Source organism: Danio rerio, chromosome 8 (genome assembly GCF_049306965.1).
Source record: "Danio rerio strain Tuebingen ecotype United States chromosome 8, GRCz12tu, whole genome shotgun sequence".
NCBI classification, from domain to species: domain Eukaryota; kingdom Metazoa; phylum Chordata; class Actinopteri; order Cypriniformes; family Danionidae; genus Danio; species Danio rerio.
Genome location: NC_133183.1, coordinates 59561621 through 59586617, shown reverse-complemented (window position 1 = coordinate 59586617; position 24997 = coordinate 59561621). Strand labels below are relative to the sequence as shown.

The window sequence follows — 24997 nt, the reverse complement described above, 5'->3', positions numbered from 1 at the left end:
GCCACTCTAGTCTTGTAAATTCTTGTTTTGGTGGCAGAGTCCGGAAACTAGCCCTGTCTTGTCCTGTTTCTGTAATTGTGTGTGTCTCTATGTGCGCACGCGCCGTCGTGGGCACTCTTGTACTCGTGTTTTTGTTTTGTTCTGTCGGCATCGCGCTGTTTTATTCTCAACGTCTTCGTGTAGTTGGTTTCGGTTTTGGTTGACGCTGAGATGAAACATGCGCTTTGCATATGTGTGAGCCCACGGTAAGGTGTTCATCTATCGTGTGTTTGTGTCTTGCGTCTATTTGTGTTGTCCAAGCACGTCGCTATGTGTTTACATTGTAGCCGCATGCTTCCGTCTTGTCCTGTTATTGTGAACGCGTGGTTAATGAGTTATCTCATTGGCTACGTGTTCTTGTCCTGTCTTATGTGAGCACATGGCTTGTGTTGTCTCTGTGTCATGTGCTCTCCTGTCTATTGACTAGTCCCACCTTCCTTGTTAACCCATTATTAGTTAATTATTTTTATCTGTTTGTGTGTTAATTTACTACAGCTTATAATTCCCTCATGTCTGCTGTCCTGTGCCAGTTCGTCATCATATGTCACTGTATGTCATCGTTTCTCTCCTTGTCCTGTCGTGTGTTCCAGCCCTGAACCCTACCAGCCTGCCCAGTCAAGTTTGTTTGTTTGTTTATTTGTTTTGCCAGTGTTTTCCCCCTCGGGGTAGTTTGTTTTGCTGTTTTGCTTTTGATTTTTATCAATGAATACCCATTATTTCCCTGCACGTGAGTCCTCGCCCCTTTCCTCTACACAACCGTGACAAAAACACCATCAAAGAAACTCAACACAGAGAAACATAAACACCTACTGCCAACTAGCGTTTCGGAAGTTTATTGCTGAGCAACAGAAACAGTGTGCAGAGGTAAATATGCACGGCTACGCACAATGCTTGCGCCGTGGGTCACGCCGATCACCTGACGCAGAAGTATAAACCAGGCTTTAATGTTAATGCAGCTGTCATAACATTATTCATCAACATGTAGACATTTTTGGATTATGAGAAGCTATGCAAATTAAAAATGAAAAACAGGAAATAGGTTAGGACCATTATTGTTTGCATCCCTCAAAATGGTCTATGCATTCAAAACTGTAAGAGTTCCCTGTAAACATGTTGTTGGTATGTCTGAGCTGATTGTTGAGTTGATTCTTTGAAGCAGGAACATTCCTCTAAAGGCCGTCCCGCGCGATATTGGAGAGAGGAATCTGTGGGCTAGTGGTTAAATGGAGGCTGAGGTGCACCTTTCGTTTGTTAACCAAAGGCCACGAGTCCAGGGCTGATGATACTTCTGACCTTGACAAGCTTTATTGATTTTCTTGATTCGTCCAAACCAGAGAAAACCGATACGTGCCCTCTGAATCATTGATAAGCAGAAGGTTGCTGACTCTCTCTCTCTCTCACACACATGCACACACACACACAGCCTCTCTCTCAGACACACTTCCTGAACCTCAGGGCTTCAGTTTCACCTTCCAGCCACTTCCTTTGCTTTCTGAATGATGCGGGGTCTGCTTTTCTCAATGCAGCAGCGAGACTGTGTTTGTGTGTGTGCATGTGTGTGTCTTTCTATAAGTGTGTGTGTGTGTGTGTGTGTGTAAGTGTGTGTGTTCATGTATGTGTGTTTGTTTGTATTTCAGAAAATGCCCGTTAATGTTTTAGAAATCCAACAATAATTTTTTACAAAAATAAAATAAAATAAAATGTGTTAAGTGAAATGACAATATTTTCCTCAACTACAATCATTCATCCAATTATTTTCCTTTGGCTTTAGGCTGATTTACGCCGACGCACACCTCTCAATAAATGTAACTACATGTCGCAATGACATGTTGTGCAAGCTCTGTGATTGGTCGGCTTGGTACTGTTAACGAGCATGGGCGGAGCCGAGAGCCACAAGCCCGATGGAGCAATTGATTACAAATGTCGAGTCCCATGGAGGAGCTCTAGACGCAAACTGTTGTTTTGTGTTTACCTTATGATTAAAGTTGTTGCACGTCTGCCGGTTCCCGCTTTAAAATGAGCAAGTTTTAGTTACTTGTACATTAAGGTAGCATTTAGAAAAAACAAAACACCTGCGAAGAATCTCGACACAGATGAACATAAAACCTACTGCCACCTAGCATTTTAGAAGTGTTATTACAGAGTAACACAAACTGGGAAACACCTATACACTTTCACATTCACACACACACTCATACACTACGGCCAATTCAGCTATTCTGCATGTCTTTGAACTGTGGGGGAAACGGGAGCACGGAGGAAACCCACGCCAACACAGGGTGGACATGCAAACTCCACACAGAAATGCCAACAGACCCATCTGGGATTGAACCAGCTACCCAGCAAGCAAAATTCATGTGGTTCAAATCCGGCCCACACCAGACACTTACATCCGGCACACATACCGCATGGAATGATGGCACTTGGGCGGTCCGCTCCTGTTTGCCAGATCTGGGCCACAATTAAGCCAAAGCAATATCACATATCAGCCAGAATTCAACCAAATGAACCAGAATTGACCCTATTCTGGGCCAAAGTTTGCTTTTGTTCCAGCCCAGATGCGGCCCACACCAGACACTTACATCTGGACCACATACTGAATGGAATGATGGCTCTTGGGAGGTCCGGTCCTGTTTGTCAGATCTGGGCCACAAATAAGCCAAAGCAATACCAAACATTATCCAGAATTCAACCAAATAAACCAGAACTGACCATATTCTGGGCCATTATTTACACATATTTGGCCCAGATCTGGTCTATTACTTCTAATAATGGATTAAACATTGGTAAATATCAGTGAATTATATTATTTCATCACAGGTTATGCCTCACTTCATTTTGTTTGCTTCTTAAAAGTTCTTAAAAGTTACAGAAGCCCAAAATAAAATTTATATTAAGAGGTTCAGGGCTACGAGCCCAACTAAAGCGAACACTTTTCTCCATGATGGTGACTTGAGTCTATGTGGTCCACATGTGTTTTAAGATAACTGGGCCACATTTGCCATATCTCCTCTGGGCTGCTTTAGGCTCACAACCACTTTAGCCAGAGCTAACTGTGCCAAATATTTGCCATAAGTGGCCCATATTTGTTTTAGGACAACTGGGCTACATTTGCCACATCTTCTCTGGGCCACTATAGGCTCCAACTCACATTAGCCATAGCTTAATGTGACAAATATTTGCCATAAGTGGCCCACATTTGTTTTAGGATAACTAGGCCACATTTTCCACATCTTCTCTGGGCCACAATAGGCTAACGGCTGCATTAGCCAGAGCTTACTGTGAAGAATATTTGCCAAAAGTGGCCCACATATGTTTTAAAATAACTGGGCCACATCTGCCATATTTTCTCTGGGCCACATTAGGCTCACAGCCACATTAGCCAGAGCTTACTGTGCCAAATATTTGCCAAAAGTGGTACACATATGTCTTAATATAACTGGGCCACATTTGCACTCACACATGTGAGCCACTTTAGGTTTAGACCCAGATCACACTTAAACGACTATGCCACTGTTTTGCCAACTGTGGCCCACATTTGACCTCTGTCATATGGGCCAAATTTATCACTTTGCACATGGGCCACATTGGGCTAACATTCAGGTTACATTTTGCCATAAGTGCCAAATCTTTGCCTTAAATGGCCCATATATGAATTTGAATCTCTGGCCCCTTTTTGCCATTGTACAGGTGGGCCACTTTAGGCTCACATTCATTTTGTCTGGAATGAAGGAAACCTACCAGTGCCACATAACTGCCTAAAGTGGCCAACATGCGTATGTTATCTGGGTACCTTCTTGAATAAATAAAATCAAAGTTAAATGGCAGCATTATTAGGGAACTACATTTATAAGTTGATCAGAGCCCAATTAGAATCCCTAAATAGTCATTTGCCAACCTTTATATACACTGTAAATTAAGTTAAGTTAAATGATTATATTAACTTAATCGTTTTTACAAATTCAAGTAATTTTTACAAATTCAAGTCAAGTTGTAACCAAACAACTTAAGAATTATGTTGATTCAGCTCATTTGAAATACAAGTAGTTTGAACAAACAGCAAAAGTTATTTGTTTGAGTGTAAGTAAACAATCATGCATTGGGTCCTTGTGGACAAAAGAGGAGGCACTTCCACACACACTCAAGACCACTGAGCGATAATAAGCCCCTCAGGACATCAAACTCAACACTTCCTCTTAGAGAAACCACAAAAACAATCACACGCTCTCGCTCAGACCAGCCGAGCAAACTGTCAAGGCAAACGCAAACACATGTCCATGTGGGGGAAAAAAAGGCCAGTCACCTTAACATGCCAAAAGTGTGGTGGCCAAGAGAACTTAACATGCTGCAGTTAAAGAAAACACATGTAATTACAAAAAAAACGCCAGCGAATTAGGAAAAGATTGTCATTGCTTTAACATCATACACAGGCCCGTATTGGCTAATCGGGAGAACCAGGAGAATTCCCAGTGAGCCAGTCCATTTTTTTGGCCCCTAGCTGCTTGTACTCTCAGCAGTCACACTTTTTTCATTTATTTATTCATTTGACCATAGCCTTACTCTTCTTATTTATTATTTTGCCGCAGCTCCGCTCTTTTTATTTATTTTCTCGCAGCCCTGTGAGCACAATGCAGCCTGCAGGTTAATGATGACGTAACTATCATACGACCGCAAACAAGCTCATTCTGATTATGTACCCATATATACATTTCTGGAGAGTGCCAAATACCTCCCAGGAGCTACGTTTTTTTGCAGTTTTTGTTTTTGCGAATCCACCAGAGGCTGCTGTGTGCACTTTTTGAGATCTCAAATTTCTCTTTCGAATGCCATTCGGGTCTGCTGTTTTCGCGTAAATCCACCAGAGGTCGCTGTCGACTGACTGACTGACGATCTCCTCACGCTCCCGATCTCCAATCGACAGTTTTAAAAAGCAATCCAGAAAAAGAAATCGCCTGATTTTTACCACGTTTTCAGATTTTACCATATTATCACCCTGCTATTAACTTGTTTATTTTTATTTATTTTTTGGCTTCTGTTTTTGTCTTACACGCTTTCTAAAACCTTTCTTCACAGGACTCATTGCTGTCAACTCCACTCTGTGTCTTCAATCCTTTGACGTACGCCGTGAGCCACTGGTAACAGCAGAAAAGCCGTCCATACGGAAGCGGTCAGCTGGTAAGCGCAAAAAGGAACGGCGTCATACCGCCCTGTAGCATTAGTTAGTTTAAAAGATGAAATACGTCTGGCTACATAATTTTTGCGAAATGTATATAGGGCTACATTTTCAGAATGAGCCTATGTTGCATTCTTCACATACAATATCTTGGCCTTTCTATCAAGCGTTTTCAATCCTAAAACATGATTGTAAATATAGTAACAGAGACTTTTGACTTGTCTGTAAGTAACCTCCAAAAACAATTGATTAACTGTATAGCAAAAAAAAAAAAACACACTCAAAACATTAGAACCAGCAGTGGCGCAGCAACATCTTCAATTTCACACCACTTCCTTATAAAATTATTATATTCTGACAAGAATACTAAATAGACAACCTACACAACACAAATCCACATTTATTCACTATGAAAAACCAAGTTTCGTTAATAGAGCCACCTTGTTTATTAGAGATGCATAGCATGAACCGTTAGCAAAGACAAACAAGGATGCAGGAAAACAGTCATCGAATGGCTTGTTTCCACTGAGCGACACATACAGTAAGGCTCGGTACAGTACAGTGCGCACTTATTTCCAGAATTTCCAGAATTGGTATCAAAATAGAGAAGATATTCTACTAACTAGCACAATAAAGGGTGCCTAAAGGGTGGATCTAGACGCAGTGTTGAATGCTGATTAGTTTACAGAGAATCATCGTTTATGTGTGCAATTAGAGCAACGACAACACAATAAGTGGCATTTTTAAATACTCAGCCGAAACATGAAACAAAAATAGCATACGCTCCAAAAAAAGTGTGTATTATTGCTGTTTGTGGTTCAATCTACTAATTTAAAATGAGGTTTTTTTTGGGGACAAAATTTATGTTCAATTCACCTAAATTAACTATTTTAAATTTCAAGAGTTGCCACTTAGATATGTTTAGCGTTAATAGCAGTTTTGGCATGCTGTCCCGGGAGAAAACTCTGAGCTCGGAGATACTTGAGCCCAAGGATCCTGCCTAGGTCTCGAGAGTTCGGGAGGAAAAGGAGGAGATAGGGCGGGGGGGGGGGGGGGGGGGTTTGGGGTTGGAAGCTTGGATCACTATGATTGGATTATTACTGATTATAGAATGAGCAGCCAGTCGTGCTCAATAGTATTACGAAATTAGTTTATGAAACTTCACTTTGTCAGTTTAGTGGATAATTCATACACTGTAAAAAATGCTGGTTTCACACAATTCCTTCACGTTGACCAAATATAAATCTGTTACATTAACGTCATCATTTTGTACAAATTTAAGTGGATTGACCACAAAACAAATAAGTTGTTCCCAAAGAAACTTGAGAATTAAGTCATTTGAACTGATTTTAAATAAGTAGTTTGACCAAACAGCAAAGATAATATTTTGAGAGCAATAAGGGGAACGACAAAATATTACGTGCCATTTTTAGATATACTAGCAAAACACAACACTGTAATAAAACAATAATAACAGAGTAGAGGTCTGCGGAGGACTGTTTTTTCAACCTGATCTAACGAGGAAACTTGACTATTTTTATGTTTTGTCAGTTTAGTGGCTACAGTATATCAGTAGTGGAAATGCAAGCTTGATTAGGGTGACCCATACCGAAATGCGAATTTTACTGTCCTGTTAACCTTATTCTTAATAATCATTGACCTCACTTAGTCGCATATGGGAAAAATGACTAGAAATAATAAACGGCAGAAAACAGTCAACAACCACTTGCCTTCCAAACAAGTGTGTGAATGACCTTACATAAAAAGGAGAATAATATGATACGAAAATATTACCCAAGCTCATTCTGAAAACATCCCCCTATATACATTTGGGGAGAGCACCAAATATGTCCCAGGAGCTACGTATTTTTGTTTTCACGAACCTGCCAGAGGCCGCTGTGTATGCGTTTTGAGATCTAAAATTTCGACTGACTGGCTGACTGACCCACCCTCTTCCCTAAACCCAACCGATAGTGTTTTCAAAAGCACTGACTGACCCGCTCACCCACTTCAACAGCAATCCAGAAAAAGAAAAGCCCTCACAGCAGCCTGATTTTCACCACGTTTTAAGATTTTACCACATTCTTTCTTATTTTTTTGGCTTTTGTTTTTGTCTTACCCGCTTTCTGGAATCGTTGTTCGCCGGATTCGAACCCACAAGTCTGCCGAAATACGCAACGAGCCACTGGACAATCTGGTAACAGTGGAAAAGCCGTCCATACAGAGGCAAGTGGTCAGCTGGTAAGCGTGAAAAGGAACGCCGTCCAAATACACCATGCACCAATACGTTCCTCTGGCTACATAATTTGCGATCTCCAAAAATGTATATAGGGCTACGTTTTCAGAATGAGCCTACGTTGGAAGTAAATGAGACCAAAAATCTTGAGCCAAATAGTTACCCCTGCTTATATGAGAAGAATAAGATCAGTACTATACTTAATCCCATTACTCAATGGAAACAAGCCATTACATCCAGCTATATTATTTAGGTAGACTACACCATTTTAGTGCGCACTTTAATATTCCCAACGAGAAACCCGTGTTAAAGCAGACTGTGTATTAGTAATTATTAGAGCTCATTAAACAGTCAAAGCACAGCCTTCCTTCAGCATTCACTTATTTCCACAAAAGAGAAAAGCCACTTATTCCATCCCAGAACAATGTGTCTTTTCCAGAGCGACGGGCCTTAATGAAGGTTTGGCAGAGGCGCGTTTAGAGCCGAGAGGTGCTTACCTTTGATGCCGAATTTTGAGTTTCGGCCAAACTTCAGAATGACGAGCATCAAGACGAAGCCTGTGAATGTGATGGCAGCGATTCCCACGACCACGTACACCTACCAGGAGAATAAAGAGCCTTCAAATGGCAGCCACTGCATTCAGTTTCACCCCAAAACCCAAAGCTCTCCATTAGGGAAAGATTGCGACCATTTTCTTATTTACGACTCATTTAGTTTAGGAGTTTGCTGAACTAAGAACTGCTGGATATACATCATGAATGGCCTAATGTGTCCTGTTGTAGGTTGTACTCATGTTGTACCCCAGGAATTTTTCACAGTATTTCCTGTAATATTTTTTCTTCTGAATAAAGTCTGATTTGGTTTATTTTGGCTAGAATGCAAGCAGCTTTTAATGTTTTCAAACCATTTTAACACTTTATTTTGATGGTCCATTTGCGAATTAGTAGACTGTCTGCTTAATATATGTTGATTCGGCTCCTTCAACAGACATTTAACTAACTATAAGCAACTTTGTAAGTACATGTCAACTAACACTAACCCTAACCCCAACCCCAACCTTACAGTCTAATCTTCTGAGAATTAGTTGGCATGCAGATGCAATGTAGGGTGCTTTCACACGTAGACTTTTGTGTTGGAACCTGTCTCGTTTGCCCAGTTGGTGCAGTTTGTTTGGCATATGTGAATCCAGCAATCGCGCTCGGATCCGCACCAAAACAATTGCTTCGAATGTGGTGGTCTCGGTTCGACTGAAACAAACTTTAGAGCGGATCGATTGTAGTGAGCAGGGTTCTTGCACCATTTTAAAAGTAAAATTTAATGCTTTTTAAGACCTTTTTAAGACCTCAACAAAAATAATTTAAGACCCAAAAATTTCATAATTTCTTTGGAATAGGCTACTCATTTTAATGTCCTTGTTAGATTTAAATGAATTGTGCCTCGTCACAGTATGGATAACCCACAGTACCTGCCTTTTGAGTGTCTGGCGGTGAAATTAAACTGTTATAGCTGACTGTGAGTTGGCGTCTGAACAAGAGCTGTAATCGGTCCATAAAAGTTAGGCCCGCTAGAGCCCGAACCCGACAAGTACATATTGATTGACAGCTTTTTAAAAGCCCAAAACCGTGTATAGCCCGACATTATTCAAATGAGCACATGCACACAGCTCTCTTGCCTTTTTTCAGGAATGAGTTGTTTATATGTGTTAACATTACTTGTTCGTTTCACACATACTAAAATGATCAACTATTAGACGTTTTACGGTGGACCACTGTGCTTCCCTATCATCATTAAGCACACCGGCTGAAAATGTAATACCGAACAGCCACTTTACTGTAAATTTAAGATAATTTAAGACCTTAATTTCCCGGATTTTATTTTAAGACATTTTAAGACTTTTTAAGGACCAGCGGGAACCCTGAGTGAGAAAGCGATACGAGCCGAGCCTGGTTATATCACAGTGTTTTATAAATACGTAATAGGCATACGGCATTATGAAGAGAGAATTATGAGTAGGGCGGGAGGTCATTCAACAGACATCCCATGTCGGATGCCTGCAAACGAGTGATTTAATCTCCCGGAAATCACACGTCTCCCTCCCCGTACTCAAATACGTTGCGCACCCTTCTCACCTCTCCCCATCGCATCCCTCCTCGCTCTTCAGACACGTCACGTGCCCTTTCAAACACCACCAAACCCCCCCCGGACAGCTGAGCGGGACTCTGCAAAATAAACCCTGAAACTCTGACCAAAGTGAGGAGAGTTTACTCAAACGTGACTTCTTTTATCTCTTTTGGTCCGTTTAGAAACTTTGCCGTGTGAAAGCGAACCGCTCCAAGAGCAAAGAGCAACAATTTGAATCCCTGTTTGGAAACAACTGAATCGATTCACAGGTGTGAAAGCACCCTTAAATTCAACAAACGGACCATCAAAATAAAGTGTGACCCAACATAATCATAGTAATTTGAGTTTACTTACAGCAACTTTGTCCTCAGGAGGTCCAAGTGGAGTGTCGTCTGTTTTATAAGAGAAGAACAGAATCAGATACAGAGGCATCTCATATTACAAATCGACCATCAGTGTGTGTGTTTTAGTGTTTTTGTTCATACCTGTAGTGGCATCTCACACACAAGAGAACAGAGAGAAGAAGGGAAATTTAGGATTAAGATGAATTATGTTTTCAATGTATTTTATTTGTAGCATTATAAATGACACATTACATAATAAATACCCCCAAATTAAATGTTCACTCCAAGAAGACATTTTATTAAGCTGTAGTATTATTTTGTTTTGCAATGAACTTTAAACATTCTTAAATAAAGATGTATTTAGTCCAGAAAGAAAATGACATAGGTAAACATGCATCAAAATTAAAAAGATAGTTCACCCAGAAATGAAAATTCTGTCGTCATTTACTCATCTTTTGATTCAGATCTTTTCAAACCCAATAGTAGTCGTTCAGTTCAGTTCAGGGCTGCATTTCCCAAACAACGACGTAACTCTCAGCTGAACTGTCATAGGGCGATGCATCGTTTGGGAAAAGAACGATGTAGTGACGAGTGTTTCACAAAATCTGTAGTTTCTCAGTCACAGATCCATCGTTTAAACATTGTTAATTATAACCCTGATATAGACTGCATAATATAATATTATAATAATATTATAATATAGACCATAACTTTGACCGTAAGTAGTGTAATATTAATAAAGGAATTCTGTTTATTGTTTTTATTTGAATCTATGTTGTCTTCAGACTTTTATGTGTAAAAAAAAACTTCTAAAGGTTTGCGACTGCTTGATGTAGAGTAAAAAGTGAGTATATTTTTATTTTTGGGTGAACTATCCCTTTAGGCAAATTTGTAATTATAAATGGAAAGACTGTCAGTGGAGTAAGAAGATTTAAACTGGCTTTCCCTTTAAATTATTATTATTATCTATTTTTTATTTGATTATCTTGATTTAATCATAAATGACTTAATTTTGATACATTCATTCAGTCGTTTTCTTTCAGATTAGTCTATATTTTAGAGATCGCCACAGGGGAATTAACCGCCAACTATTCCAGTTTATTTTTTACGCAGCAAATGCACTTCCAGCCACAACCCAGTACTGGGAAACACCCATAAACTCTCACATTCACACATACACTCATACACTACGACCAATTTAGTTTATTCAATTCACCTATGGAACATGTCTGTGGACTGTGGGGGAAACCGGAGTACCCAGAGGAAACCCACGCCAACACAGGGAGAACATCCAAACTCCTTACAGAAATACCAACTGGTCCAACCAGCGACCTTCTTGCTGTGAAGTGATAGTGCTAACCACTGAGCCACTGTGCCGCCTCTAATTTTGATACATTTTTCCCTTGATAAATTAAATTTGCATCTCAAGAAATGTCTTGATTCAAAAATCTGATGAAAATATGAAAATAAATAAAATAATGTGTAAATAATCCAAACAACATGTACAAATTTACATTTTGGAGTGAACTTTTACTTTAGTCATTGATATTCCTGCCAAACAAAAAAACCTCAAAGGAGACTCACCATAATACAGTGGTTCGGAAACTGATTCAGATGAGCAAACATGAAAAAAAAAAACAGACACGGTCTCAGAAACTGTCTATAACATTCACTGTAAAGCTTTATTTACACTTCTGCGTCGAGTGATGGCGGTATTTGCATGTAGCCAACTCCATTGTGAGCATTTATACTTCTGGTCTGTGTCTGTGCTGTTCTACAATACCACTTCCAAAGTGCTAGTTGGCAGAAGTGTTTCGATGGCCCACTTTGTCTATTTGTTGTGCCAACATTTTAGGCTCTATTTTGAGTATCCATGCGCAAAGTGCAAAGCGCAGGGCGCATTTAGGGCATGTCGAAATCCACTTTTGCTAATAGAAGGGCGGAAAATCCACTTTGCGCCGAAGCGCATGATCTAAAAGGGTTGAGCTTATTTTCTTAATGACTTATAGGTGTGTTTTAAGAATCAACCAATCAGAGTCTCATCTCACATTCTCTTTAGGAGTCAGTTGCGTCGTGCCATAAGCGCATTTGCTATTTGCTATTTACATGATGAACTTTGTAAGTGGAAAAACTGAGTGTTTCACTAGCAAGAAAACAGTTAAACAACATCTGCAGCGCGGGAATGAGAGATGAGCCTCCTCATTATTTACTTTCACTTTCACTCTCGTGGTTAAGGAAACGTGTTGTATGCACAGACATCCATTAGCCTATACATAATTAATTTCGTTTGTTAAGCGCAAAGATTTATTTTAAAACTATTTCTAAATTCAGTTCTAATTTCCAGCAAACGAATAAATGAACAATAATGACGAAGTGTGCTCAAAAAACTGAGTTATATCCAAACACACATGCTGTGCCCCATATGGTCTAAAACCTGCAGGTGGGAAAATCTAAGCTTGTTTTTAATAAAACAAATATAAATATGGATATAATAAATAATACTGCTAATAATAATAACATCATATAAAAGCAAATTATCATGAATAAACTGAAAAAGCCCGCCGAGATGAAGAAGGCATGAAAGCATGGTTTTTATATTTATGTAGGCTAGAAAATAATATGTTTTGTAACATTTTAATTCTTTATATTTATATATATATATATATATATATATATATATATATATATATATATATATATATATATATATATATATATTATATTATATATATAATATTATATATATTATATATATATTTATTATATTATATATTATATATTATATATATATATATATATATATTATATTATATCCTATATATATCTCCTTAATATTTGTTATTTCATATGTAAAGATATTTGCGTATTGCTCTACATACTGTCTGTTTTAAGCAATGTTAGGTTATTATAGGTAATATATAGGTTATGCTGTAATAAGCATATTAGGCGCACAACTAATATGATAGCGCCCTTTGAGTTTGTGCCAGAAATGTGTCCCCACAACCGTAACACCGGGAGCAGAGCAGTGAGTCAGCAGGAGCGGTGTGTGAGGCGTGCGGGTATGGTTTTTTTTCTGTGCGCATGCCCAGTTTGCCTTTTGATCACACTACATTGCTTTCATCAGCGTTGGTTGGGTTGCATAATGAATGACATCTTTATTTTGGGATTACCACTCCTAATAAATATCAATCTTATCTCAAAGCATTTATTAGGGCACTGACGATTTTTACTGAGGCACGTGCCCTAATAAATGGGGTCTAGTGATGCCCCTGACCACTACCAATCTGACAGATCCTGCGCTCCACGTCGGCAAAACATATTGTCATTATTTTTTGAGGGGTGCGCGTCAGGATACGGCGAAATGTGTGTGACTGCTCAAACGCTCCATCGAATCTACCCCATGCACTCGACGCAAAAGTATAACCTGACAATTTTAACTTGAATGCATGCTAATTTCAACTCACCGTTCCATGGCTCATGCATGAAATGAGCAGATACGGCCTTGCTGTCCTCTCCGAATTGATTTCTGGCCAGCAGCGTGTACATGCCGTTGTTGATGTGCGTGGGACTGTCCAGCTGTAGACAACCGTGGTATTCGCCCTCCGAGTAATCGTGGATCATGGTATGGATGAACTTGCCCTCTTGAATGGGTTGCTCGTCTAATAACCATCTGAGTTTGGGTTTCGGGTTGCCAGACACGCTGAAGGGAATACACCAGTGGTGGTCCGGAATGGCATCTGTCAGCTTGCTGATTACAGGTGGAACTGGCATCCCAAATAACACAAGAATCAACAAGCACAGATGTAACTTCATTATTTATGGTAGCATTATGGTATTGCTAAAATGGATTATTTGACTATTAAAGAATTAGCAGCAGCGGTGTAGCAGCTTTATGTCACCAAGACCATATTTATTACAACTCTAAATCTCAATTTCGAGAGTTGACATGACAGAAATAGTAGGATTACTTTTATTTATTGACCAACAATTCATTATTCTATGAATTAAAACATCATAGCATGTAGATCGGGGATGTCAAACTCAATTCCTGGAGGGCTGCAGCCCTGCACAGTTTAGTTCCAACCCTATTTAAACACACCAGATAAAACGAATTAAGTCCTTCAGGCTTGTTTAAAATCTACAGGTAAGTGTGTTAGAGCAGGGTTGGAACTAAACTGTGCAGGGCTGCAGCCCTCCAGGAATTGAGTTTGACATCCCTGATGTAGACAATATTCATTCATTTTCTTGTCGGCTTAGTCCCTTTATTAATCTGGGGTTGCCACAGCAGAATGAACCGCCAACTTATCCAGCAAGTTTTTACGCAGCGGATGCCCTTCCAGCCGCAACCCATCTCTGAGAAACATCCACACACACATTCACACACTGCGGACAATTTAGCCCACCCAATTCACCTGTAAAACATGTCTTTGGACTGTGGGGGAAACCAGAGCACCCGTAGGAAACCCACGCGAAGGCAGGGAGAACATGCAAACTCCACACAGAAATGCCAACTGAGCCGAGGTTCGAATCAGCGGCCCAGCGACCTTCTTGCTGTGAGGCGACAGCACTACCTACTGCGCCACTGCCTCGCCATGTGGACGGTATGATGCTGAAAGTTCAGCTTTGTATTTCATGCACAATTTTGCTGGAACATTTGGCAACGCTGCAAACTAACCTGGATTTACTGTTTTTAAGAGATTTGATCATTTTGTGCGAATGATACTTTACTATGGTCAAATTTCATCAATAGCAGTAATACTGAGGGCTCTATTTTGATGATCCAGCCGCAAAGTGCAAATCGCAGGGCGCAAAAACATTAAGGGCGTGTCAGAATCCAAAAATCCGCTTTGTGCTGTGGCGCATGGTCTAACAGGGTTGAGCTTATTCTCCTAATGAGTTATAGATGTGTTTTAAGAATAACCCCCCTTGCTGTGAGGCAAGAGTGAGGCACAGTGCTAGCTGCCCTATAGAGGAAAAAGGGAGGAGAGGGGGGTGGAAGGGGCTAAGGTAAATTTACATAGTAATTGGTTTTGAGATACACTTGAATTTTAAGCTGATTTTATTAGACAAAGCATAGGTAATGCTTTAGTTTAAGTACCATTTCACACTATTAACTACTGGTTCCTGACTAGTAATAAGATATTAGCTCTTTATTAGTACTTAAAAAGTATGAACTTATTCCTAAATTCAATACCTAAACCCAACTACTACCTCACTAACAAACAATAAGCAGTTAATTAATAGTTTATGGAGCTAAAATCCTCAGTTAATGGATTGTCAATGGCAAGAACTGTGTGACCAAAATATTTAAATGTAATGGACAGCAGTAATAAGCAGTAATAGCGACAGTGCATTTAGGCCACGCCCCCACTTGAAGGGAAAACAATCCAATGAGCTCCATTGACTTTCTATTGCGGAGGTGTCTCCTTGTCATTTCTGAATAATAATAATAAAACAACAACGTTTAAACGTTACTATGACAAAATGTAAAGTAGACAAGTTATAAAATTTAGAACCAAGTGTTTCAAATCTGTCGACCCCCCAAAAAACGAGTGTTTACAGACATCTTAGTAGAGCGCAACGTCTAACATTGGGTAGGTGGGGGTTGGGGGGTGTTGTTGTGTGACAGGTTGTGCAACGAACAAAATTTTAAAACCTAGAACTAAGTTTTTACAAGCTTCCGAAGCATAAAAATCAGCCTTTAATGAGACAAAAGAGAATATACAACAGTTCCTGTCACCGTTTTTGTTTCCTCATGTAGGCGGAGCCTTAGCTCTCGAATGTGAGATGTTGATTGGTCAGCTCTGATTGGTCAGATGACTCTTCTCTGCTCTGATTGGTCAAATGGCTCTGCTCTGATTGGTCAGAAAGCTGTGCTCTGATTGGTCAGGTGACTCTGCTCTGATTAGTCAGATGACTCTGCTCTGATTGGTCAAATTACATTGCTCTGATTAGTCAGATGGCTGTGCTCTGATTGGTCAAATGACATTGCTCTGATTTGTCAGATGACTCTGCTCTGATTGGTTAAATGATTCTGCTCTGATTGGTCAAATGGCTCTGATCTGATTGGTCAGATGGCTGTGCTCTGATTGGTCAGATGACTCTGCTCTGATTGCTCTACTTTTAAGTCTTTAAACGCTCATTAAACTTTATATTTTGTCACATAACAACTTTTAGAAATCGTTTGCTTTTTTTTCCATTCGTTAGAAATTACAAGTAGGCACCTTCACACAATACAAAGTCAATGGAATGGTTTGGATTGTTCCCCCTCCCCAGTAGGCGTGGATCTCTAGAATGTTCTTATGTTGTGTCTCTTGATAACTTACACAATATGTCCAGCTCCACAGAGGCCTCGGATTCTCCCACCATGTTATCCGATCTGCAGGTGATTCTGCATTTGTTGTCCAGGGAGGAGACGTTCGTCAGTTTGAGCTGCGACCTTGATATCTGACCTGAGCCTTCCTCCTGCGAGTGTAAGTTACAGCAAGGCCAATGTCATTTCTATTTAAAGTCAACACGCAATCCCACCCCACCGTATTTACTTTCATAATGCATATTGTGGAGGATTCGTTACGGTTGCACGTTATTCCAAAGAGAGAAAAAAATATGTTTTTAATCAAAATGAAATCACTGTTGGCGTCATTTCGGCGGATGACCAGCTGCATAATGTTGACAGAGTAATGTTGTTTTTGAGAATATCCTGTTACGCCACATTACGAAAATGGTTTGCAAATGGGAATTTAGATTGACTTTAGGGTGTTTCTACATTGTTCCATTAATCAAAGTCTTAAAATTGGTTTTAAAAAGTTCATATTTAGTTTGTTATCATCTATTATATTCATTTATTAATCTTCCTTAAGCTTAGTTCTTTTATTCATCAGGGGTCCCCACAGCGGAATGAACCGACAATTCTAGCATATGATTGTGTTACCCACTGCGCCACCATGCAGCCAACTATGCAACTAGTCAATAGGTCAATTGATAATATCTTCTTTTGAGTTAAGAAGAAGAAAGAAACTGATAAAGGCTTAAAACCATGTGAGGAAGAGTAAATGATAAGGTTTTTTTAATTTTTAGGTGAACTAACCCTTTACTGGTGAATCTAAAGGACTGATAATAATAAGATGAGGTCTCTTGATTACCTTCTGAGCTGTATATTATATTGTTAAAAACTATATTCTGAAACTAAAACTGTTTTTTTTTTTCTGCAAAAATCTTGAGCAAAAAAATCCAAATGACAACAGATGGGCTTTGGTCTCAGTTTGTCAATAATCCACTCTCAAACCTTGTTAAAACCTCATTAGCATGTAAGACTAACCTTTAATACAAACGTTAAAGTGCCCCATTATGATAATTTCTCATTTTCTTAGGAAGGGCTCCTAAAAAAGTTTTCCATCTATCCATGGTCAGAACACTTTACGTTTCTCTAATATCCACAGCATATGGGGTATTTTTCTCACAGTCTGAAAAGGGTTTCTGAGAGCCTACACTGCTCTGATTGGTCAAATGACTCTGCTCTGATTGGTTAGATAATTCTACTTTGCTCTGATTGGTCAGATGAGTCTACTTTGCACTTATTGCTCAGATGAGTCTGCTCAGAATGGTCAAATGACTACTCTGATTGGTCAGATGACTCTGCTCTGATTGGTCAGATGACTCTGCTCTGATTGGTCAGATGACTCTTCTCTGCTCTGGTTGGTCAAATGGCTCTGCTCTGATTGGTCAGATGGCTGTGCTCTGATTGGTCAGATGACTCTTTTCTGCTCTGATTGGTCAGATGACTCTGCTCTGACTGGTCAGATGACTCTGCTCTGACTGGTCAGATGACTCTGCTCTGATTAGTCAGATGACTCTGCTCTGATTGGTCAGATGACGGTGCTCTGATTGGTCAGATGACCAATCTGCTCTGATTGGTCAAATAACTCTGCTCTGATTATTCAGATGGCTCTTTTCTGATTAGTCAGATGACTCAGCTCTAATTGGTCAGATGACTACTCTGCTCTGATTTGTCGGATGACTCTGTTCTGATTAATCAGATGACTCTGCTTTGATTGGTCAGATGATTCTATGCTGCTCTGATTGGTCAGATGACTACTCTGCTCTAAATGGTCAAATGACTCTGCTCTGATTAGTCAGATGACTCTGCTCTGATTGGTCAGATGATTCTACTCTGCTCTGATTGGTCAGATATCTCTACTCTGCTCTTATTAGTAAGACGACTCAGCTCTAATTAGTCAGATGACTCTGCTCTGATTGGTCAGATGACTCTTCTCTGATTGGTCAGATGATTCTACTCTGCTCTTATTAGTCAGACGACTCAGCTCTGATTGATCAGGTGACTGCTGTGCTTTTATTGCTCAGATGACTCTGCTCTGATTGGTCAGATGACTCTGCTCTGATTGGTCAGATGGCTCTGCTCTGATTGGCCAGATTACTCTCCTGTGCTTAGATTGGTCGCATGATTATACTCTACTCTGATTGGTCAGATGACTCTAGTCTGCTCTGATTGGTTAGATTGTCCAGTCTGTATTGATTTGTCCCACAATAACACACAAATTTCTACTAGAAGGACGTTTATCAGAATTATGTAACAAAATGTACACTAATGCTGTGAAATTGCTCCTTTACCCACTATTCATTATTCCCTGCATTAGTCCACTAATATGGTCCACTTAAAGGAGTGAATGACTGAATTCGAGCATGTTTTGGTCAGACCCTGTGATAGTTATTAAACACTTAGTGCGTTGTCATGTCAAACGAACTATTTCAGGCTCACAAAAAAAGTAAATAGCGCCCTCTAGTGGATTTGTCATTTGAAATGTGCAATGCAACATATTTTACATTCTGTACCAAATGCGGGTACATTTTTTTAATAGGGGATACTTGTGGGAAGACCTGACAAACCTAATACTAATATATATTTGAACGAACATTGAGAGGAATTACCTTGAACGCTGAATTTAGCTTGCAGGTGGTCCAGGTGAGATTTGGAGTGGGCATTCCTGAGGTGTTGCAGGTCAGTGTCACATTTAACCCTTTCTTCATGGTCACGTTTGTGGGCGTGAGAGTCACAGTGGGGAGGACTACAAAGACAACACAGCACAAAACAGAACTATTATACACTAGTTACCAATGAAGAAATACATTTCAGTCAAAAAGCATATAAAATCATATATCGATAAGTATATCGTTTATTTTATCTAGCATTTTATCTAACTGAAAACGTTGAACCTGACCTGACTACATATTGCTTCTGCTGAAGTCTGAGTCCCAGTTAGAAATATTAGCATAATGCAGTCAATAAGCCTATGCAAGGAATGAAGGCAAGACTTCAGTGAATTGTGGTGTTGCTGTCATGTCATAGAGAAACTGGTCAATTCGCTTGAACACACCACTCAATATGCAATCAAACTGACAGAATCTCTGATAAGATACCGTTCAGTACGATATGATATATGATACGATGCGATACGATATAATATGATATGAAATATGATATATGATATTCGATAGGAGACGATGCGGTACAATACGATACAGTATGATATATGATATATATTATTTGATATACGATAAGGTATGATACATAATATGATATACGACACAATACGTTATGACATAATATATGAGATACGATATGATATGACATGATATATGATACTATATGATATGATATATGATATATGACATACGTGATAAGTTGACACGATGCAATATATGATATGATATATGATACGATACGATACAATATACAGTATATGATATACCGTATACGATACGATATATGAGGAATGAGATACGATACAATATGACATGATAAACAATACGATACAATATGATATATAATATACGAAACAATGCATAATGATATATGATATACTATACTATGCAATATGATATATAATATACGATACGATGCAATATGATATATAATATACGATACGAAGCAATATGATATATAATATACGATACGATGCAATATGATATATAATATACGATACGATGCAATATGATATATAATATACGATACGATGCAATATGATATATAATATACGATACGATGTAATATGATATATAATATACGATACGATACAATATGATATATAATATACGATACGATGCATAATGATACATGATATACGATACGATGCAATATGATATATAATATACGATACGATGCAATATTATTTATATAATATATGATATGATGCAATATGATATATAATATACGAAACGATGCATAATGATATATGATATACGATACGATGCAATATGATATATAATATACGATACGATGCAATATTATTTATATAATATATGATATGATGCAATATGATATATAATATACGAAACGATGCATAATGATATATGATATACGATACGATGCAATATGATATATAATATACGATACAATGCAATATGATATATAATATACGATACGATGCAATATGATATATAATATACGAAACGATGCATAATGCTATATGATATACGATAGGAATGCAATGTGATATATAATATACGATACGATGCAATATGATATATAATATACGATACGATGCAATATGATATATAATATACGATACGATGCAATATGATATATAATATACGATACGATGCAATATGATATATAATATATGATACGAAGCAATATGATATATAATATACGATACGATGCAATATGATATATAATATACGATACGATGCAATATGATATATATTATATGATACGATGCAATATGATATATAATATACGATATGATGCAATATGATATATATTATATGATACGATGCAATATGATATATAATATACGATACGATGCAATATGATATATAATATACGATATGATGCAATATGATATATGATATACGATACGTTATGATCAGATATGATATAATACAATGCGATATGATGGTGGTTAGCACTGTCGCCTTACAGCAAGAAGGTCGCTGGTTTGAGTCCCAGCTGGGACAGTTGGCATTTCTGTATGGTGTTTGCATGTTCTCCCTATGGTTATGTGGGTTTCCAAAGACATGCGCTATAAGTGAATTGGATAAACTAAACTGGTTTTCCAGTGATGGGTTGCGTCTGGAAGGGCACCCGCTGTGTAAAACATATGTTGGAATAGTTGGCGGTTCATTCAGCTGTGGTAACCTCTGTAATAGAAACTAAGCCGGAGGAAAATAAATGATATGATATGATATGATATGATATGATATGATATGATATGATATGATATGATATGATATGATATGATGGTGGCACGGTGGCACGGTGGCTCAGTGGTTAGCACTGTCGCCTCACAGCAAGAAGGTCGCTGGTTTGACTCCTGGCTGGGTAAGTTGGTCCAAAGACATGCACTATAGTAGAATTGAATGAACTAAAATTGGCCGTAGTGTATGAGTCTGTGAATGAGTGTGTATGGGTGTTTCTCAGTACAGGGTTGCAGCTGGAAGGGCATCCGCTGAGTAAAACATATGCTGGAATAGTTGGCAGGTTATTCTGCTGTGGCGACCTCTAAAATAGAGACTAAGCCGATGGATGATGTGATATATGATATGATATGATATGATATGATATGATATGATATGATATGATATGATATGATATGATATGATATGATATGATATGATATGATAATATATGATGTTTCTTCTATCTCCACTCTTTTGCCTCAGCCTCCAGGTCCATTGGTGTCCCACAGTCCCATCTGCTCTGAGCCTTCGCCCAGGGCTCTTCTGTCATCCGCTCTATCCCCTGGGTGTCATTAGCCAAAGCTTCTCTCTCCATTGACACCTCCAAAGGCTCCCATTCTAGCTGTTTTTCCTACCCTGGCTTTTCCTACTGGTTTTAGTTCCTGCGTGTTTTGGTTACTCTCTCTGGTATAAGTTCATGTCTTTCATCCTTCAGCATACATTTGTTTTCCTCTTAAACTCCTCCTCAAACTGCAAAAAAGTTTTTGTCATGTTTCTAATTAAATATGTCAAGCAGTTTCTAGAAAAGTAAAAACTATTGTTTTGTTTTCAGAAATGCTGTGTTTTCAGAAATTATTTTCCATGTTTAAGGGTAAATGTCACTTCGCTCACTATATATGTTCACATTACTAGTACCAGGTTGGCCCAGCTTTTGCTTCAGTTTCCTGTTCTTGGCTGACAGGAGTGGCACCCGGTGTGAACTTCTGCTGCTGTAGCCCATCCGCCTCAAGGTTGGACGTTGTGCGTTCATAAATGCACTTCTGCAGACCTCAGTTGTAGCGAGTGGCTATTTGAGTTACTGTTGCCTTTCTATCAGCTGGAACCTGTCTGGCCATTCTCCTCTGACCTCTGGCATCAACAAGGCATTTGCGCCCACAGATCTGCCGCCCACTGGATATTTTCTCTTTTTTGCACCATTCTCTGTAAACCCTAGAGATGGTTGTGCATGAAAATCCCAGTAGATCAGCAGTTTCTGAAATACTTAGATTAGCCCTGCTGGCACCAACAACCATGCCACATTCAAAGTCAATTAAATCTCCTTTCTTCCCCATTCTGATGCTCGGTTTGAACTGCAGCAGATCATCTTGACCACGTCTACATGCCTAAATGCATTGAGTTGCTGCCCTGTGGTTGGTTGATTAGAAATTTGCATTAACAAGTATTATATATTAATATATATACACTCACAGGCCACTTTATTAGGTACACCTATATATATATATATTCAGCTGTTTGTATCCATGAATGTATTTTGTAAATTAAAATGATTATTAGACTGATTCTGACAGTTCTGTTTATATTTTTTCATAATTTCATATTTTTTATTTTTTTATTATTGTAAATTGTTCTAGCAATATTTACTTCTTCAAGTAAGTTTTTAGTTCTTTAATTAATTTTTTTATTGTATGTTTACTCAAAAATAAAACTCAAAAATAAAAAAAGAGTGTTTATTTTATTAAATTTGATCTCAGAAATCGAACAATTTCTTCATCTGAATTACAGGAATGCCATTCTAGTCTGCTGGTGCTCTCGCTAAATTAAAGGCCAAAGAGTGCAGTCAGCACTGGCTCCTTCTGTCGTGAATCAGATCTCTATCTCTGTGTGCTACCATCTGCAGCAGTTTACATCCTTATCATCATGTCTCTGGTACTGTATATTTGCTACTCCAGGCCACAGAGATCATTTTAAATGGGACCTATTATGCAAAAATCACTTTTATAAAGGGTTTAAATACTGTTGTATGGCAACAGTTTGTGAATATAGCCAGCCTCTAATAGTAAAATTGAATTAATTCTATTTTAATCACACTTGATAAAATCAGTCTGCAGAAACACTTTGATTGACATTCTCCCTTTGTACGTGTCATCAAAGGGGGAAAGCCCCACCCATTAGTGACAATCTCTCCCTCAGTAGCATAAACAGCCCTAAGTGAGAAGCAGCCGCCCGCCTTTAGAGCTTTGAATCTGCTGCAATGGTGATGCAGAAGCGTTTATAGCTCCACCCTCTTTTCAAAAAAAACATTTCTCATTTGAATTTAAAGCGACACCAAAACGACACTATTTATAATTATAATAATTATAATATAATTCAGTAAAAAGAATGCTAGAACTGTATGAGCACCATCAAGAGCTTTCATTTGAGCTATAACTTGTACATGTGTCATATGAAAAATATGAAAATTATCCATCGTTCAACCACTTAAGGGGGTCTCGTGCAATGCTAGCACTTCAAATCTTATAGCGAAAGTCGATGACATCACGGAGTTTAACTGGTTAATGCACTTGACAGATTTCATTCATTCATTTTCCTTCTGCTGTTTCCCTGGTTTGATCACAGCAGAATGAACCGCCACTTACTTGACAGATGTATATATTTTTTTAATTTTAGGTAGTTAGTGTAATGTGTTTTATGTTTGGTAAAATAATTTCTAGTTTCATCTTTGGAATTTTCCAATAGGTGGATTTAGAGGTTTTTGCATAAAAAGCACTAGTGGATTTAGATGTTTTTGACGCAAAAGAAAATCTACCTTGTTAAAAACCGAATAATTGTCTGAAGTGACATTTTTGAAAAAAGGTATTGTATTTACTACCTAATAACCTTAACAATTAATATATAATGAAACTTCTAAACCTAATCAGAGGAGCCTGATAGAAATTGCTCATTTACAAGAAAGGAGGTCTGATGGATTTAGAGCAGGGGTGGCCAACCCTGTTCCTGGAGATCTACCTTCCTGCAGATTTCAGTTGCAACCCTTATCAAACACACCTGTCTGTAATTATCAAGTGGATTTCAGGTCCTAATTAATTGGTTCAGGTGGGTTTGATCAGGGTAGGAGCTAAACTGTACAGGAACAGGATTGAGCACCCCTGATTTAGAGGGTTTTGCATCTGAACTCTTCAAATGATGGTGAGATATATTTCAGATTGAGCACCACCAGCTTGTTTTTCTTGATAAACCTTCCTTTTCTAGTATACAAGTGATTTTACCACAGTTAATTTGCCACTATAGCTGGTCCCGAAATCATGGTTAAGATAAAACAATTCAGTGGAGCAGCTCATTTTCTTTCATGTTACAAAAGTGGAAGGAAAAGCAGCATTTGGCCTAAATCCAGCAGAAGAGTCTTAGAGCTAAATGTCTCAGTGTTTTGCATTCTGGGGATCCCCCTGTCTGTCTCTATTTTCCCTTTTCCTCTCTCTCTCTCTCTCGTCCTCTCTTCCTCCCTCGAGGGCCTTCTGCTGTGGTATTGCTTAAAATAGGCCTGGCTGGAGGCTTATCTCTGGATCAATAAGTATCCACGTCTCAAGCCACAGCCATAAAACGATGGACAAATCACATCTTACCAAACACACCAGCGCAAACGTCAGTCTTAAATCCTATATTAGCTCTGTTCTGAGTAAACCATGGGAATTTTGTCTGTGATTCTTAGTTATCCAGGTCAGAGTTCATTATTTTACTTCATTCTTTCAAAATCTTTCATTCATTTTCCTTTGGTTTAGTCTCTATTTCAGGGGTTGCCACGGAGGAATGTATGGAGATATGTATTACGCAGTGGATGCCCTTCCAGCTGCAACCCAGTACTGGAAAACATCCATACACACTCATTCACAC

General features: G+C 38.7%; 1 protein-coding gene across 1 annotated transcript in view; it reads right to left on the bottom strand.

The window, feature by feature from the left end:
* Positions 1-24997, bottom strand: part of ntrk2a (neurotrophic tyrosine kinase, receptor, type 2a) — a 92452-nt gene that overhangs the window by 58903 nt on the left and 8552 nt on the right. Inside the window, 7 exon segments of the mRNA NM_001366554.1 lie at positions 7946-8045; positions 9924-9961; positions 10055-10066; positions 11498-11518; positions 13378-13677; positions 16240-16378; positions 18860-18996. Of these exon segments, the coding sequence (NP_001353483.1) occupies positions 7946-8045; positions 9924-9961; positions 10055-10066; positions 11498-11518; positions 13378-13677; positions 16240-16378; positions 18860-18996 (747 nt within the window).